At 41.5% G+C, this 18,562-nt stretch overlaps 1 protein-coding gene across 1 annotated transcript in view; it reads right to left on the bottom strand.

Annotated features, from left to right (window-relative positions):
• LOC139314999 (uncharacterized) overlaps positions 1-18,562 on the bottom strand; it is a 243,268-nt gene that overhangs the window by 209,094 nt on the left and 15,612 nt on the right. The window contains exon 2 of the mRNA XM_070941024.1: positions 6,758-9,097. Coding sequence (XP_070797125.1) covers positions 6,758-9,097 — 2,340 coding nt within the window. The remainder of the gene's footprint in view (positions 1-6,757; positions 9,098-18,562) is intronic.

Raw genomic sequence — 18,562 nt, 5'->3', positions numbered from 1 at the left:
TTTATCAGAGTTAAAAAATGTACACTTGGGGAGGAAATAGCAAGATTTAGCTAGGAACATTCAAGCAATATATTAGTTGTGTACTATTTTGTAGAAAAAAATGTTTTGTTTTGTTTTTTAAAAAATTAACTTGTAGATGTATATGCAGATATTTTTACATTACCTTCCCCAGTTTCAAATTCAAATGTGATTCAATCTCTAGTTATTCTGTAGGAAAAACACAGATACCACAAGTGACTTATTCTTTTTAAGATAGAACTTGCATATGAATGCAACCTTGAAGTGAAATGTAACCCACAGGGTTTCAAGATCAATTTCATCAAATCAAAAGGTTATGCAAGGATGTAATTTGGGACCTTTATTGCTTAATTTTTATATCAGCTCCTGACTACCATTCACTGTTATGGGTGAAGAAAAAATGTTTCCAACTTCTATATGTGGATGATGCAGCTGTCATCTCCGCCCCAATACATATTTTAAAAATATTGTAAACCTATTGAAGAGAACACAGACTAAGTATTAATTTCCAAAAAAGCAAAGTAATGTTTGCAAACAGAACTAAAAAAATACAACTAAATAGTGGACAGTAACAAGATAAATCAGCAATATCATTTCAAATAACAAGATGATGTGCTCCACTGTAATGGGATCTGGAGCACCCATACACCTACAGTCAGAGAGTATACTAAGCAACTACATCTAAATCTGCTATCAAAATAAAGAATTGCTTATTTATAACAGGTGAATAATTAGTTTTAGCAGCTGACAATTTTTTATATCAAATGTTTGGCCCAAATTATGTATGGAAATTGGAATATGCCATTATCAGGATGCAATCTCTTAAGTATGGCCTTGAGCTAAACTTTACCCACATTCCTCCTAAAACCTTCTTTCAAGTCTCTTGATAATTCTTATTTATCTTATTTGCACAAATTTGATAAGTGTTTTGTACAAAACTGGACATACAGTAGTCCATGAAGGGGGTCTGACCAATGCAGAATAAAGTGGTATTACTGCTTCCCATAACGTGAAAACTAAATTTATATTATTGCAGTCTAAAATTAAATTTCTCTTTTTGTTATGACACATTATTATCTCATGTTCACCTTTAAACTGATCACATTTTTATCCTCTAATATTCACCTGAATCATCTACAAATTTTATTGTTTTCTTTCACCTCCTTGTTCAGATCATTAACAAAAATGTTGAAAAGTAGTAGATCCATATTCAAACTTGGTGGTACTGTACCATCCTTCATGTGAAAAGTAAGCCACATTCCAGCATTTCTTAGGGCTAAATTGAAGTTATATAAATATCTAGCAACAGTTGACAGCACAGCTTTATAGATCATTATTATTGTATGTAATTAAGTTCTTATCTAGGTAAAATGTGACTGATGCTTTTGTTAAGTTCTTTCCTAGGAAATAAGTGTAGGAACTTTTACTTGGTAATGGTGATATGCCAAATTTAGGAACTGGTTCCTCCATGAGTTTAGGGAGTTACTTCCTTTTGTCTGTCTTTGTTTAAATGGACTTTCTCTCTGCCAGACCCCGCTGCTGGGAGGCAGAACCAGTGAGATGGTTCCGCCCCAGGCGCCTGATGGCCCCTGAAAGGTTCCTGATGGAGCTTGGGTCATTTCCCACCTCCTTAACCCATGATTCATCCGAGGCCCTGGTGGCGGCCTGGGAACAGGCTGCAGTGGGGGCCTTGGATCGAATCGTGCCTTTGTGGCCTCTGACCAGACGCAGATCCCGGGTGGCTCCATGGTTTATTGTGGAGCTTAGGGAAATGAAGCGTCAGAAAAGACGCCTGGAGGGCAGTTGGAGATCCTCCCGGTCGAAATCTGACCGAACACAGTTAAGAACCCATATTAGGTGGGCGATCTTGTGGCGATGGAAGCGGCGAAATGCCATTATTACACCACTATCATTGCATCTGCAGAAAACCACCCAGCAGCCCTGTTTAGAGTGACCCACCCTCTTTTCAATCATGGAGCGAGGGAGGACCCCTTGCAGGGCAGAGCTGAGGATTTTGTACAGTTTCTGCAAGATAAAATTGCTCAAATCTGGACTGGGTTGGAGGTAACATCTGGGTTGAGTTTGAGCCTGTTTCGGTGGATGAAATGGACAGGATTGTGGGTCGGGTCAGTGCCTCCACGTGTTTATTGGACCCTTGTCCCTCCTGGCTTGTTTCTGCAGCCAGAGAGGTGACTGGAGGCTGGATCCAGGCTGTTATCAACGCTTCTTTAAAGGAAGGGGTCTTCCCCGCCGCACTTAAAGAGGTGGTGGTTCGACCCCTCTTTAAGAAGCCTACCCTGGATCCAGACTCCCTTAACAACTATCGTCCAGTCTCCAACCTTTGCTTTATAGTGAAGGTTGTCGAGTCCGTGGTGGCACAGCAACTCCCTCAATTCCTGGAGGAAACAGACTACCTTGACCCGTACCAATCAGGTTTCACGCACAACACAGAAACGGCATTGGTCGCCCTGGTGAATGATCTCTGGCGGGCCCGGGATGGGGGCTGTTCCTCCATCCTGGTCCTACTTGACCTCTCAGCGGCTTTTGATACCATCGACCATGGTATCCTGCTGCAGCGACTCGGGGGGCTGGGGATAGGAGGCACTGTTTTACGGTGGTTCTCCTCCTACCACTCGGGTTGCTCGCAGTTTGTATGGGCGGGGGGACAGAGATCCTCCCTGAGGCCCTTCACATGTGGGGTTCCTCAGGGGTCGGTTCTCTCCCCCCTGCTCTTTAACATCTATATGAAGCCACTGGGTGAGATCATTCATGGTTTTGGGGTGAGGTATCATCAATATGCTGATGATACTCAGCTTTATATCTCCACCCCAGACCACCCTGGGGATGCCCTTTCTGTGATGTCCCACTGCCTGGAAGTGGTGCGGGCCTGGATGGGAAGAAACAGACTCAGACTCAACCCATCCAAGACCGAGTGGCTGTGGTTGCTGGCATCTCGGGATCTAGTGGTTCCGTCACTCGTGATAGGAGGCGAGGTACTTACTCCCTCTGAAATGGTTCGCAATCTGGGTGTCCTCCTGGATTCACGGCTGTCTTTAGGAAATCACTTGACAGCCAGAACCAGGGAGGCTTTCGCACAGGTACACCTGGTGCGCCAGTTGCGCCCTTTCCTAGACTGGGATGCCCTCGCCATGGTCACTCATGCCCTTGTTACTTCACGGTTGGATTACTGTAACGCCCTCTACATGGGGCTGCCCTTGGGATGCACCCGGGGGCTTCAGCTAGTCCAGAATGCGGCCACGCAGATTGTTATGGAAGCCTCTCATTACTCCCGTGTAACACCTCCCCTGCGCGAGCTGCACTGGCTGCCGGTGGTCCTCCGGGTTCGTTTCAAGGTGCTGGTGCTTACCTATAAAGCCTTACATGGCTTAGGCCCGGGGTACTTGCAGGACCATCTTCTGCCATCCTCCCATCGTCCTGTGTGCTCTCACAGAGCGGGCCTCCTTAGGGTGCCATCAGTCAGACAATGTCGGCTGGCGGCTCCCAGGGGGAGAGCGTTCTTTGTGAGAGCGCCGACCCTCTGGAACCGTTTGCCCACCGGGCTTAGGACAGCCCCCGACCTCCTCTCCATCCGCTGCGAATTGAAGACGTGGCTTTTTCATCAAATGGACTGACCCGTTGAGGGGGGGTTTTACATTGTAATAATTTTAATTAATTTTAATTGGATTTTAATTTATATTTAATTCATATTGTTGAATTTTTATCTTGTAAACTGCCTTGAGTCCTTCGGGAGAAGGGCGGCATATAAATTGCAATAAAATAAAATAAAATAAAAATAAATAAATTACTACTCGGTAGTGATAAATTTGGGACCTGAAGTTAAGAAGAGAAATAAAATAAAAGTCATTCCATTCATCCAAGAGCATACAAATACCGATAGTTGGAACTAAAAAAAGAAATATGTGGATAACTCCTAACTCACAACAGAATGTAAGAAAGTTATACAGAAGGAAACTGTAGAGAGCCGCATATATCGTTAAAAGTTGTTTCTGCTGATTTACACTCTTTTAAAAAGACAGAATTAATGCAGATAAAAACTGTACTGGATAAGGGAAATAATGTTTTGTAGATGAAGCAAAGAATTGATTATTCCTTTCACATAATGGCAGAATTAAGTTTTAAATTAAAAAAGAAATCATATAGCTCGACGCTTCTGCAGGCAATATGTCAGGGTTGAAAATAAATAAATGTCTTATTTACAATGCTAACTTCCCAGAAATAATATATTATTTTTAAACATTCCTTACAATGCCAACCAAGATCCATCTATAATTATTGTTATGTAGGAACTTCTATTTAAGATCTTTTCACTTACAGCTAGAATACAAGCTGAGAATTGAAACTGCTTCTTAGATATATGTCTGCTTCCATTCGTACAGAAACCCAGCTTTATTTGGGATAGATTTTTAAGATCTACAATATGGGATCATATCTTGTATCTAAGCAAGTTGGAACTTTCAATGAAATTTAAAGATGATGATTTTTTCCAAATCTGCTTTCAGCAATAGTTCTTAAATCCAGGACTTAACAAAATGTGTAAATATATCAAACATATATTTTTCTCTATTGATTTTTGTTTATTCCTGGATTCTGAAAAGGTTGTTCTTTGTCCAGAGCAGTTTATTGGTCTCAGCCATTGCAGTAAAAAAGGAGCCCCCTGGGTATTGGACCACCTGGTAGTCGCAGGGAGGGTGTTCTACACTATATTTTCAATATCTTTGAAGTCAATGTAGAATTAGTTCTTTGTTTGGTTTTTAGCTTCTCTTTTTAGTTTATGTTTTGCATTTTTGTTTTATATTTTTAAGACTTACCATTGCATATTTTTCCACGTAAGAAAGGTATCAATAACATTTGACTATTACAAATTGCAAACAAACCAATATTCCTCAACCAAGATATGCTTTTAAATCTATTAACTAAACTTATTAAACCTAGCAACTTAATAATATTTTAAAAGTATGTAATCCTCTGCATTTCACATCGTGACCACATCACTAATGAAGAGGTACTACAACCAGCACATTTAGAACATCTATCGAGAACTGTGAATGAATGTCAAATGCATCTTATTGGCCATATCTTAGGTATGCTTAAAGATTGGCATCCAAAAATTGCACTACATTGGATACCTTCTAGAAAAAGGAGGAAATCAGGCTGGCTTCGGAAAACCGGGCACCAAATGTTTAAGGAAGATCTTAAGATTATTAATGTCCCTTGGGGCAATACTGAAGATGCTATGAATGATCAAAATAGCTGGAAAATACTTGCTGCCCAATGTGCTTCGCACATGACCTAATGACAATGACAAATCCATGTCTAGACACAAATATTGTTTTAAAAAGAGGCATGATTATCTGTGAAGAAGTTTCTTATCTGAATGAACTGTCTATCTATGGCACAAATGTCAAATTCATGGTGTCATGCTGTCATCACATGACGTATCAGGACATTTTTCCCCTTCACAGAGCTAGGGTGGAAGTGGCCTGAGTGTGACGCATCTGGCATGCAGGCCACCAGTTTGATAACCCTGATCTATGGCATTACTGGGGAGTTCTTAAAGAAATGAAAGAAGAAAGGGTATTATTACTAATATCCCATCTGTTTATTAGATGAAATATAAATGGAAAAATTATTATTTATGTACAAATCAATTTCTTGATTTAGAAAAGAACTGATATATCCAATTTTGGCTTTTTTTTTTTTTTTTGCTTTAATTTATATGCCGCCCTTCTCCGGAGACTCAGGGTGGCTTACAATCCGTTAAGCAATAGCCTTCATACTTTTGTATATTTATACAAAGTCAGCTTATTGCCCCCACAAACTGGGTCCTCATTTCACCTACCTTAGAAAGGATGGAAGGCTGAGTCAACCTTGAGCCTGGTGAGATTTGAACTTGCAGTAATTGCAAGCAGCAGATGTTAATAACAGTGTTTAGTCCACTGTACTACAGGCTCTTCCTTTTGTTTATTATCAAAACTTGAAACCTACTTTATGCAAGTATGTACTGGTAGTCCTCATGTAGCAACCAAAATTGGGACCAGCAACTCAGTCATTAAATGAAGTGGTTGCTAAGAAAAACTTACTGTGCTTATGATCTTCCTTCAGGTTTCCTTTCCTTACAGACCTGTGAAAGTAATAAATGTGAGGACTGGTCACAAAATTACTTTTTCATCACTGTTGTAACTGCAAATGTTCATTGCATTTGACAGTCACTGAGGACTCCCTGGAGGGCAAAATCAGAAACTATGTTCCCATTTGGATTGAAAAGGATTGGTTTTTTTTTTAATTTGAAAGGACTTTAATGTATTAAAATGTCCTTTAATTACTTAAAAGTATTAAAATTATCTAATTTATTTTTTTAATTATAAAAAAGTAGAAATTACTTTTTAAAAAAATGAAATTAATGATGCATCATCAGTAGGTGAATTATAAACAAAAGGTTAAAATAGCAGGGCGCAGTGAAGATCTTATTTATTTTTTATTCTTTTGAAAGACAAAACTAGTCACTGTTAAATAAAATATATTTTTGAAAAGGATTTTTTTCTACCATCCTATTCCAAAAATATTTCCCTGGAAATAAGGAAAAATTTACTATTGTTTTACTTATATATTGTGATTTTAAGGATAACAATTATCAAAAGAAATGCTTTATATAGAGATGATCCAAAATTGTTAGCCCAAAATATGATTTTGAATCATATCTAAAACCAGACCAACTCACCTCCATAGATGCATTTGGGGACATTTCTGTCCCATTCCTAACTTCCCCATTATCTGCAAAAACAGGAACATTGGGACTGAAAATCATAAGGTCACTCTTGGCACCAGCCTCTGCACTCACCCCTGCTAGGATGTGACTGTGGCGATTGGAGTAAGACCAGCTGCCCACTTCACTAGCACAAACCAGAGTAGCCATGCCAGGACCACACACTATGGTTTCCTTTGCCTTGCAGTGGCACTTCAGAGCCATGTAAACGACAGTGGCTAGAAGGAACAGGCTGGAAACAGAGCAGATGGCAATGATCAGATAGACATTAATTGAGTTCACCAAGGGCATGAAGCTCTCTCCTGATATTGAATGTAGATTATTGTAGTTTTTGAAGTTCTGGGTACTTGTCAACAATGACACACTCAGGGTAGCTGTGGTTGAGAGCTGAGGCTTCCCATGATCCGTGACAAGAACCAACACACTCTCGATTTTGCTTCCTTCTGACTCATCCAGAGAATATTTGGTACTCACCTCACCGCTATACTGTCCCACAGTCCACAGACCACTACTTTCTTCAACAAGTTCATATCTTAGCCAAGCATTATATTCAGAATCTGCATCCAAAGCATGGATCTTGCCTACAATATGCCCAGGCATCACCGGGACCACTAAAAAAATTAGGTTCTCTTCTGGTGATCTTGACACAGCAGGTGCATTGTCATTTTCATCCAGCACAAAGATTTGAACAGTTGCATTGCCACACAAGGAGGGCATTCCAGCATCCTTGGCTCTCACCTGGAACTCCAGCAGTTTCAACTCCTCATAGTCCAAGGACTGCAAAGCATAGAGTTTTCCACTCTCTGAATGTACAGAGATGTAGCCTGACAATGGCCAGAGCTTTTCGTCTATCCAATAGGTGATCAGGGCATTCTCAGCTATATCTGGGTCTGAGGCAGACATTGTGAAGATGTGAGCACCAGGGGGATTGTTCTCCTTCACAAAGACTGTGTAGGAGGGCTGTGTGAAAGCCGGAGCATTGTCATTTATGTCACTAATAGGCACTAAAATGGTGAGACTAGAAGACAGTGGTGGAACGCCCTGATCTTCAACTGTCACAACCATCCTGAACTCAGCCACCTGCTCTCGATCTAGGATTGCACCAATGATCAGGGAATAGTAATTCTTGAATGGAGATTCAAGTTTGAAGGGTACACCAGTGGGCCAGAGGAAACAGTTTATCTGTCCATTGATTCCAGAATCCTTGTCAGAAGCACTGATTATAGCTACCACAGTCCCTGGAGGGGAGTTCTCTGGCAATGGCACAGAGAGAGAATTCACAGATAGTTCTGGAATGTTGTCATTCATGTCCAAAACCTCAATGAGAACTTTACAGTGTCCTGATAATTGAGAACTGCCGTTATCTTCTGCTACAATTGGAAGTTCATAGAACCTACTTTCTTCGTAATCCAATTTTCCAATCACTATGATCTCCCCAGTATCAGAATTTATACTAAATATCTTTGTGACATGAGGAGCTAAGCTATCAGTAAAAAAATAAGAGATTTCCCTATTAATCCCTTCATCTAAGTCTGTAGCATTCAGAGTAATAACTAATGACCCACTGACTGTATTTTCTAGCAACTTTATCCTGTAAACAGATTGGTTAAACACAGGAGGGTTGTCATTGACATCCAGCACATTGATGACTAGCTGAACAGTTCCTGTAAGTTTTGGTTCACCCCCATCAGTGGCTGTCAGAACTAAATGATGCACAGGGCTCTCCTCTCTGTCAAGTGGAACTTTCAATAGAAGTACTACAGATTTACTCTCATCTTCATCATTTCCTCTATCAAGAATAAAATGTTTGTTTGGACTGAGCCTATGGGTTAACAGAGCATTAGTACCAATATCAGCATCAGAGGCTCCCTCTAAGGAGAATCGGGTATCTGTTATCAGTTCTGATATGCTCAGGATCTTTTCCATGGCAGAGAAGATGGGAGGATTGTCATTCATGTCTTTGATTTCAACTTCCACATGGAAGAACCTCAGAGGTTTCTCCACAATCACCTCCAGGTGAAGGACACAGTCTGCATTCTTGGTACACAGCTCCTCCCTGTCTATCCGGGAATTTACAAACAAGATCCCATTCTGCAGGTTTACCTCAAAATAGTCCTTCTCTCCTTTGGACAGCATCCGGAACATCCGAGGCACCAGCTCGCTCACCTCCAACCCCAGATCCTGGGTGATGCGGCCCACAAAGGTGCCGTGCTGGGATTCCTCCAGCACAGAATAATGGAGCTGGCTGCTCCCCATTTTCCAGGCAGTGTGGAGCAGAAGCAGCTGCAGCAGCCCCTTCGGCCAGGTAAGCATTGCAGACACTGGAACAACACCAGCAAACTCTTCTTTTTTTCTCTAAATATCTTGTCTCAAAGGTGTCAGGAGCAGAGACCATCTACCCCAGTCATACTGGCAATGCGTTCATAGGTTGAATCTTGGCTTGTTTGGCTTTCTCTGTTGTTCAATATTTTCCGTGTGGAATGTCTGTCCCTTTAAGGGAGGGGCTCTGCATTTTCAGTTTCACTTAGAGAATTTCCTTAGGAAACAGTGACCTCTTGTGACCAAAAGTCAAAATGAGATACAGACTTCTGTACTTTATTGATGTGACCAGAATTACTTTTCTAGTTTTGTTTCTGAGTCTTGGCTGGACATGCAGCTCTTGAACCTTTTAGGCAAATGGTAAGTAGGGTAAATTGTCAAACCCATTTGATGTCTTAACTGACTTTATTTCTGAAATATATTTTTCATATTAAAACAAAAATTGGGGTCTGGCTCAGTCTTCCATTGGAAATAGGATTTGTTTTAACTGAGTGCACTTTTCTAAATTTAGAGGTACATTCCTATTTTTTGCCATAATGCTGTGAATAATATTTCACAAAGGCAAGTATCTGATAAGCCTTAGGAATGTGACAAATTTTAGAACAAGAAGCAGTTTTACCTAATGCAATTATATATACTAGTGAAATAGATAATTGTTTGCACTAGTTTGTGTTTCCAAAGGGTAGTGATTTTTGGTCCTTTCCATTGATTAGCCTGTTACAGCACTTTTTTTTAGCATCATCCAGCTATTGCTGAGTCTAAAAAATGTTATTCCTTGCCACTATTATATTACTAAAATGATTTTTATGTGATTCTAGAAGACATTCTAAGTCACTAGTCAGTAAGTTTCTTGTAACAATTGCAAGCTTCTGTTAATGTATCCTAATAATAATAAGTACTTCTGGGAATGCTTCTGGATTACCTTGTAAAAATGACATATCTCTTGCAAGCCTGAAATTACAATCTCTCCCCCCTTGCCTTTACAATCCAAGAAACTAGAGGGGGTCCCTTCTGAGACATTTGTCACGCCCCCATTGCTTCTGAGAACTCAATTGGTGTTTGTCTGACCTTTGCCTAATCTATAGCTCTTCTATCTGTCTCCTAAGATTATTCCCACATACTATCGCAATGGCATATTTTTTCACTGCATATTCCTTTTTCTTAATAGTCAGTCCTAAAAGATCAAAGCTACCCCAGTGTTGAAATCTTCATTATCAACTTCAAGCCTTGTTAATGTACATGTCATTAGTTTGGTCTTCTTTATATTTAACTGTAGACCAATTGTTTTAATATGATTTTCATTGCCAGCGTTTTCAGATCATTCAGTTGTTCAGCTGTCAAAGTAATATCATCAGCATATACAGGTTATTGATGTTTCTTCCTCCAGTTTTAAAACTGCATTCGTGTTCTTTCAGTCTGGTTCCAATAATGTACCCTTGGTCTATAGATTTAAAAAACAAGGGGAGAATATACAGGTTTGTCTCATTTCTTTGCTAATCTGGAATGAGTCTGTTTCACCAATGCTCCCTCCAGACTGTGGCTTCCTGACCTGTATAGGTTTCATATGAGGATTCCCAATTTCTTAAGCACATGCCACAGCTAAACATAACTGAAGGCTTTTCTGTATTCAGTGAAGAATGTGTTGCCTTCTTTTTGGTATTTTCTACTTTCTCATTTATCCAGAGTGTATCAGCAATAAATCCTTTCTTTCTTCAGCCTTTTCTAAAGCCATATTGAACATCTAGTATCTCCCTTTCCACTTAAGGTTCTAATCTGGGTCAGATTAGACTTGTTTAAGCATGATTTTCCTATCATGTTAATTAAATGATATTGTGTGATGGTTTGCCCACTCTATTAAGTCTCTTCTCTTTGGCGTTGATAAACAGACTGCTCTCTTCCCATCTCTTGGCCATTGTGTCACCCTTCAGAGTTGCTGCTATAGTTTTGTTAGAAACTTTAGAGATTCATCTTCTGTTGCTTGCTGTATTTCTGTAGACTCTTCAACTATTTCTGTAGCCTTCCAAATTTGTTTTTTTTAATAGTTTTTTTTTAAAAAAAGACAAACAAACATTTAGTACATCATTCATTTCTTCCATGTGACATTTCGGTGTTATCTTCAAAGATTTCTTCTCTTCTCTATCTCTTCCATCTTCAATCTCACCGAGTCCATTACAAAGGTTTTCCATTAGTATAATATTCTAATTACAACGATTATTTTTTCCTCAATCTCTTTAAAACTTATTTATATCTCTTTTCTAACCAATAGTAAAATTTATTCTATATCTTAAAATATTCTGAGTCCTCTCTTTCCTTTATCATCATAGTTAATCTATTCATTTCTGCACAATCTAAATTTTTTTTAATTACTTCTCCCTCCAATGGTATATTCTCTGCTTTCCAATTTTGTGCATAAACAATCCTTGCTGCTGTTATTACATGTATAATCAAATACACATTATCTTTACTAATTTTCTCTGGTAAGATACCCAATAGTTTTAAGTCTATACATTGTTGTATCATTTCTTCCACCCATAACTTAATTTTATTCCAATAGCTTTTTGCTACTTTTTGGTGGCATTTCCAACATTTAGCTGATTTATCTTTAAACATTTTTGCCAGTTTTCTCAGAGGGCATATGCCATCTATAAAACATTTTGTATTGATTTTCCTTGTATGCAGTGGACATTGTTAATTTATAATTTCTTTCCCATAATTGTTGCCATTTATCCAATTCAATTGAATATCCAAAATTTTTTGCCCAGGCTATCATTGTTTCTTTTACTTGTTCTTCCTCTAGTTCTATATTTAATAAAAAAAATTATAGCATTTTAAAATTAATTTATCCTCTGTTCCCAAGAGTATCTTATCCAGCTCAGTCTTCTTTGAGTAAAAACCCTGTAGTTTAACATCTTTTTCATATCTAGTTTGTATTTGCATATACATATACCAATCCATTTCAATTCCCTGTTTTTCCAGTTCTTGTTTCCCTTTCAATTCCGCTTTATCTGTTAACAAATCTTTATATCTAACAATATTCCCAAAATTAAAAACGTTTGTGTGAATTAAGGCTTCCATTGTTGATAACCATATTGGTATTTTCACATAATATTTATCTCTAACTTTTTCCCATATCAATAACAATGCATTTCTTACATAATGTCTATGAAAGTACGAATGTGTCTTATTTCTACCATACCATAAAAAGGCATGCCAACCCAATTGTAAATCATGACCTTCCAATGTTAATAGACTTGTATTTCTTAGTTCAATCCATTCTTTCAACCATGTCAAGGCTGCTGCTTGGTAATACAATTCCCAGTTCGGGAGTCCAAATCCTCCTCATAATCTCATATCCTGAAGCATTTTTAAACTTATTCTTGCTTTTTTAGCTTGCCATATAAATCTCCTTATTATCTTATTTAAATATTGAAAATAAGTCTTTTCAATTTTTATCAGTATTGTCTGAAATAAAAATAATAATCTTGGTAGTATGTTCATCTTTATGATTGCTATCCTTCCATGAGTGACAATTGAAGATTCTTCCATTTCTCCAAGTCTTTCTCAATCTGTTCTTTAAGTCTATAATAATTGTGTTCTTTAATCGTTGCACATCTTGAAGTCAAATATATCCCTAGATATTTAACTTTTTTCACCACTTGTATATCTAATGCCTCTTCTCTCTTTTTTGTTTTTCTGTAATATTTTTAATCATTTTTTTTGTTTTTTCTTTATTTATTTTCTGTCCAGACACTTTTCCATAGTTCTCTATTTCAGCTAATAATTTTGGTCCTGTATCTTGCGGTTCCTCCACAATGAATACTAGATCATCCACAAATGCTTGCAATTTGTATTCCTCTTTTTAAATTTTTATTCCCTTTATCTCTTTATCTCGCCTAATATTTCTATTCAGTACTTCTAAAGTCAGAATAAACAATAATGGTGATAGAGGACATCCTTGCCTAGTACCCTACATAATTTGAACATTCTCTGTCATTTCTCCATTTATCATTACCTTAGCAGATTGATTGTCATAGATCGTTTTTACTGTATTTATAAATCTCTCTCCAAAGTCCATTCTCTGCAATTGTTCTGTCATGAATTGCCAATTCACATTGTCAAAAGCTTTTTGAGCATCTAAAAACATCATCACCATATGTCTGTCTGAATGTGTCTCATGATACTCCAAAGTGTCCAAAATTACCCTCATATTGTCTCTAATTTGCCTTTTCGGTAAAAATCCATTTTGATCTGTATGAATAAATTCATTTAACCATCTTTTTAATATGTTTGCCATTATTGAGGCAAAGATTTTGTTTAGGTTGTAGGTTTTTTAGGTTTTATTAAATTTGTATACCGCCCTTCTCCCGAAGGACTCAGGGCGGTGAACAGGCACAAAATAAAACACATAAATACAAAAGTTAAAACATGATTAAAACCCAATTAAATAATTTTTGCCCGAGACAATTTAAAACTCCCAATAATTTAAAACGAATTAAAATTCCAGTTTAAAAAATTTAAAAGAAGGGGAGAAAATTAGGCCAGGCCGGCCTGCTGGAATAGGAATGTCTTCAAAGCACGGTGGAAAGTGCGCAGGTCCGGGATCCTCCGTATCTCCGGGGGGAGCTCGTTCCAGATAGTAGGTCCCACAGAGAAGGCCCTCCCCCTAGGGGCCGCCAGTCGACATTGTTTGGCTGACGGCACTTGGAGGAGCCCCTCTCTATGAGAGCATACCGGCCGGTGGGAGGCTGTTTGTGGTAGTAGGCGGTCCCGTAAGTAGCCAGGTCCTAAGCCATGGAGCGCTCTAAAGGTGGTAACCAAAACCTTGAAGCGCACCCGGAAGACTACCGGGAGCCAGTGCAGCTCGCGCAGGAGAGGTGTCACACGGGAGCGCCATGTTGCACCCATAACCACCCGCGCGGCCGCACTCTGCGCCAGGTAGAGCCTCCGGGTGCTCCTCAAGGGGAGCCCCATGTAGAGAGTGTTACAATAGTCCAGGCGGGAGGTAACGAGGGCATGAGTGACTGTGTGTAGGGAGTCCCGATCCAGAAAGGGACGCAACTGGCGAATCAGGCGAACCTGATAAAAGATCCTCCTGGTCACAGCCGTCAAGTGCTCTTCTAAAGACAGCCGTGAGTCCAGGAGGACGCCCAAGTTGCGAGCCCTCTCCATGGGGGCCAGCGATTCATCCCCAATAGTCAGCGATGGCGTCAACTGACTATATCGGGACATCGGAAACCACAGCCACTCGGTCTTGGATGGGTTGAGCCTGAGCCTGTTCCTCCCCATCCAGATCCGCACGGCCTCTAGACACCAAGGCATCACTTCAAGGGCATCGTTGGGGTGGTCCGGGGTGGAGATGTACAGCTGGGTGTCATCAGCGTACTGGTAGTAATTCACCCCGAAACCACGGATGATCTCGCCCAGCGGCTTTACATAAATGTTGAACAAAAGGGGCGAGAGAACCGACCCTTGTGGCACCCCACATATGAGGGGCCTCAGGGTTGACCTCTGCCCCCCTGCCAACACAGACTGCAACCGGCCGGAGAGAAAGGAGGAGAACCACCGTAGTACAGTGCCTCCCACCCCTAACTCTTCCAACCAGTGCAGCATGATACCATGGTCGATGGTATCAAAAGCTGCTGAGAGGTCTAACAGGACCAGGACAGAGGAGCACCCCCTGTCCCGAGCCCTCCAGAGATCATCAGCCAACGCGACCAATGCCGTTTCTGTGCTGTACCCGGGTCTGAAACCCGACTGGAACGGATCCAGATACGTCGTCTCATCCAGGTGCTGGGGAAGCTGTTGCACAACCACACTCTCAACAATCTTCGCCACAAAATGAAGGTTGGAGACCGGATGATAATTAACCAACATTGCCGGGTCCAGGGAAGGCTTCTTGAGGAGAGGCCTCACCACCGCCTCTTTCAAGGTGGCGGGGAAGTCACCCTCACCCAATGAAGCATTTATAATCCCCTGGAGCCAGCCTCGCGTCACCTCCCGGGAAGCCAGCACTAACCAGGAGGGACACGGGTCCAATAAACAAGTGGTCACGTTCAGTCTGCCCAGAATCCTGTCCACGTCCTCAGGGGTCACAGGATCAAACTCATCCCAGATAACATTCTCAAGTCCTGCCCCAGTCCCTTCCCCTGAGACTACCCAGTCGAAGTCCAGATCTTCCCGGATCTGAATGATTTTGTCATACAGATACTGAACAAAATCCTCGGCTCTACCCTCCAAGGGGTCCTCCCGCGCTTCCTGGTGGAGCAGGGAGCGGGTCACCCTAAACAGGGTGGCCGGGTGGTTATCTGATGACGCAATAAGAGCAGCAAAATAACTACATTTCGCTGCTTTTATAGCCACTAGGTAATTCCTAATATGGGATCTTACCAGTGTCCAGTCTGATTCAGAAAGACTGGCCCTCCAACTACTCTCTAGATGTCTTTTCCAGCGCTTCAACTCCCTCAGTTCCTCAGTGAACCAAGGAGCCAAATGAGATCAGCGCCGGGTCAGAGGCCGCAAAGGCACGACCCGATCCAGAGCTCCAGCAGCCGCCCTATCCCAGGCGGCCGCTAGGTCTCCAGTCGAGGCGTGTGCCAGAGCCTCGGGAAATGGCCCAAGCTCCATCTGGAACCTATCAGGTTCCATCAGGCGCCTGGGGCGGAACCATCTTACCGGCTCTGCCTCCCTGTGGCAGGGTGCAGTGGTTTGAAGGTCGAGACGAAGGAGAGAGTGATCTGACCATGATAAGGGCTCAGTAACTATATCCCTTATTTCAAGATCACTCAGCCACTGTCCAGAGACAAAAACCAGATCCAGCGTATTTCCCCCCGTGTGGGTAGGGCCATGAATTAACTGGGTCAGGTCCATGGCTTTCATGGAAGCCATGAACTCCCGAGCCACCTCAGACGTCTCACCCACGGACGACAGGTTGAAATCCCCCATGACCATAAGCCTAGGGGTATCAACCGCCACCGCGGCGATGACGTTGAGTAGCTCAGGCAGGGCTATTGCCACGTGGCAGGGAGCCAGGTACGTGATCAGCAAACCCATCTGAACCCCATGACCCCACTTCACAAGGAGGGACTCACAGCCAGCCGTCTGAGGAACAGTGGCCTCCCTTGGTCTCAGACCTTCTTTAATAATAACCGCTACTCCCCCACCCCTGCCCTGTAACCTCGGCCGATGGAATGCGCGGAAACCTGGTGGGCACATCTCAATGAGGGGGACCCCCCCTCCTGGCCCAACCAGGTCTCTGTAATACCTGCCAGATCCGCTCCCCCCTCACAAATAAGATCACAAATGAGGGGAGCTTTATTTACTACGGACCTGGCATTGCACAGCATCAGCCGAAGGGTTGGGTCCTGAGGGTCTGTGCAACCTGGGGAATGGGTGGAGCCTTGGGGGCCGGAGCATGCCACTGCTTGTAAACAGCGGGTACGCGCTCCCTTGACTCGATATGGCCCCCTGCTCCCGCCATACCTACCCCTCCCACTCACGGTAATGATATTCAGAGCACTATCTGGACAAACTATGACTCCCCCCTCGACCCCGAGATCCCCACCTCCCACGCTGTGCTTCCTTGCCAGGCCTGCCCCTCCCCTTTGTGGGCTATCCCCCATACCCATGACCCACATTCCAATCAAACCCTCCCCCTCCCTAGAACCCCTTAAAAATTTACAAAATTTTTTGATATAAAACCCCTCAACCCTCTAGTTTTCGCATGCCACCTCTCGGGGTTCCAAAGCCCGTCATCGAGGTGGTCCCTCGATAAAGTGGAGGGCCAAACTTGCGAGAGGGGGGAGTCTCGCAATGCTAGCAGGTCGGCTTTCTTGTACATCATGTACATCCAAGTCCAAGGTGGAAAAGAGGGCCAGTCCAGGGTTCAAAGTCCAGAGAGACCCTTCAGGGTACATGTTAGGGTGTGTGTAAAAAGTATTTGTTGCTTGTGCAACGAGCAGAGCAGAAACACACAGGGAAGGAGATAAACGTCCAGCTCGTGTGAGAATAATACTTTATAGATAACAAGCAGTCTCGGTGTAAGTAAAACAGTCCAAGGTCATAAACAGTAATATCAGTCCAGTAAGTATCTTCCCTTACCAAAGCAAACAGACTTTAGTAACTATTGGTATACAGTACCATATAATAGACTCAGTAAGCAACAGGATACAATCAGGTATCAATCCGGAAGAAGCAGGAAGAACCAGGAAGAACGAACGCTTCTCTGTGCTGCTTATTTATGCACTGTAGCCTAATTACAGGGTTCAGCAAACCCTGATTACATGGCTCAGTTGTTTCTTAAAGGAACAGATATATTGCCTGACCAACAAGTTAGGAGTAAGCTGCAAGCTGAACCTAACATTCTCCCCATTGGGCAGGACAATATACACAATAGATACAGAAACAAAAATACACATCCAAATCATACATTGTACAGTGGTATCAGTTACTTTTCAGATTCTTAATCCAAATCTTTCACAACAATTGGTGTGTTTAATGGCACCTTGCGCTTTAGTAAAATTATCGGCAATATTGTCCTCTGATGCGCAATATTCCAATGTAATCATGTTATCCTTAACACATTGCCGAACATTCAGATAACGTATATCAGTGTATTTAGTCCTTGTCTTTACAGCAAGATTCGTTGCCATTTTAATGGCTGCCTGGTTATCCTCATAAACCGTAATAGGATAATCCATTTTGAATCCAATATCTTCCATCAACTGTTTATAATAAATCAGTTCAGTACATGTAAGTGATAGACAAGAAAACTCCGCTTCCATGGTAGACAAACTTATGTGTTTCTGGCGAATTGATTTCCATCCAATCAGGCAGTTATCCAACATGATTGCTATTCCAGATGTAGATTTTCTGGCAAAACTGGCATCAGCATATGCCTTTAATATCATATTGGCATTTGGTTCTAAATACATAGCAAAATGCAATGTTCTTTTAAGATATCTAAGAACACGTTTAGCAGCCTGCCAATGCCTATCAGTAGGCTCTGAACTATATTGTGCTAGTTGATTAACACTAAAAGCTATATCAGGCCGTGTCCAGTTGCTCAAATACGACAAACTGCCTATTAATGATTGATACAGTTCTTTACTGAACTGTGGACTCTGCAAACTATCCTGCTGGAATTCCTGTGCCATAGGAGTCTTGGCAGGTTTACATAATTCCATCCCATATTTTTTCAACAATTTGCAGATCTTATTAGACTGTGAAATTTTAAATCCTCTAGATGTTTTTAGGATATCCAGCCCTAGATAATGCCGTATATGTCCTAGATTTCTAAGTTTAAATTTTGTTTGCAACTGACCGATAATCTCTCTGGCCTCAGCGTCAGTTCTGGTAATTATGGCAATGTCGTCTGTAAAGAGTAACAAGAATGAAACACATCCATCCTGTTCTTTTTTAAACAGACATTTATCTGCTATGCCC

This window comes from Pituophis catenifer, unplaced genomic scaffold, assembly GCF_029215685.1.
Source record: "Pituophis catenifer annectens isolate HBS135680 unplaced genomic scaffold, rPitCat1.0.hap2 SCAF_3, whole genome shotgun sequence".
Taxonomy (NCBI): Eukaryota; Metazoa; Chordata; class Lepidosauria; order Squamata; family Colubridae; genus Pituophis; species Pituophis catenifer.
Note: the sequence above shows the minus strand (reverse complement) of the source record. Positions and strands in the feature narration are given on the sequence as shown.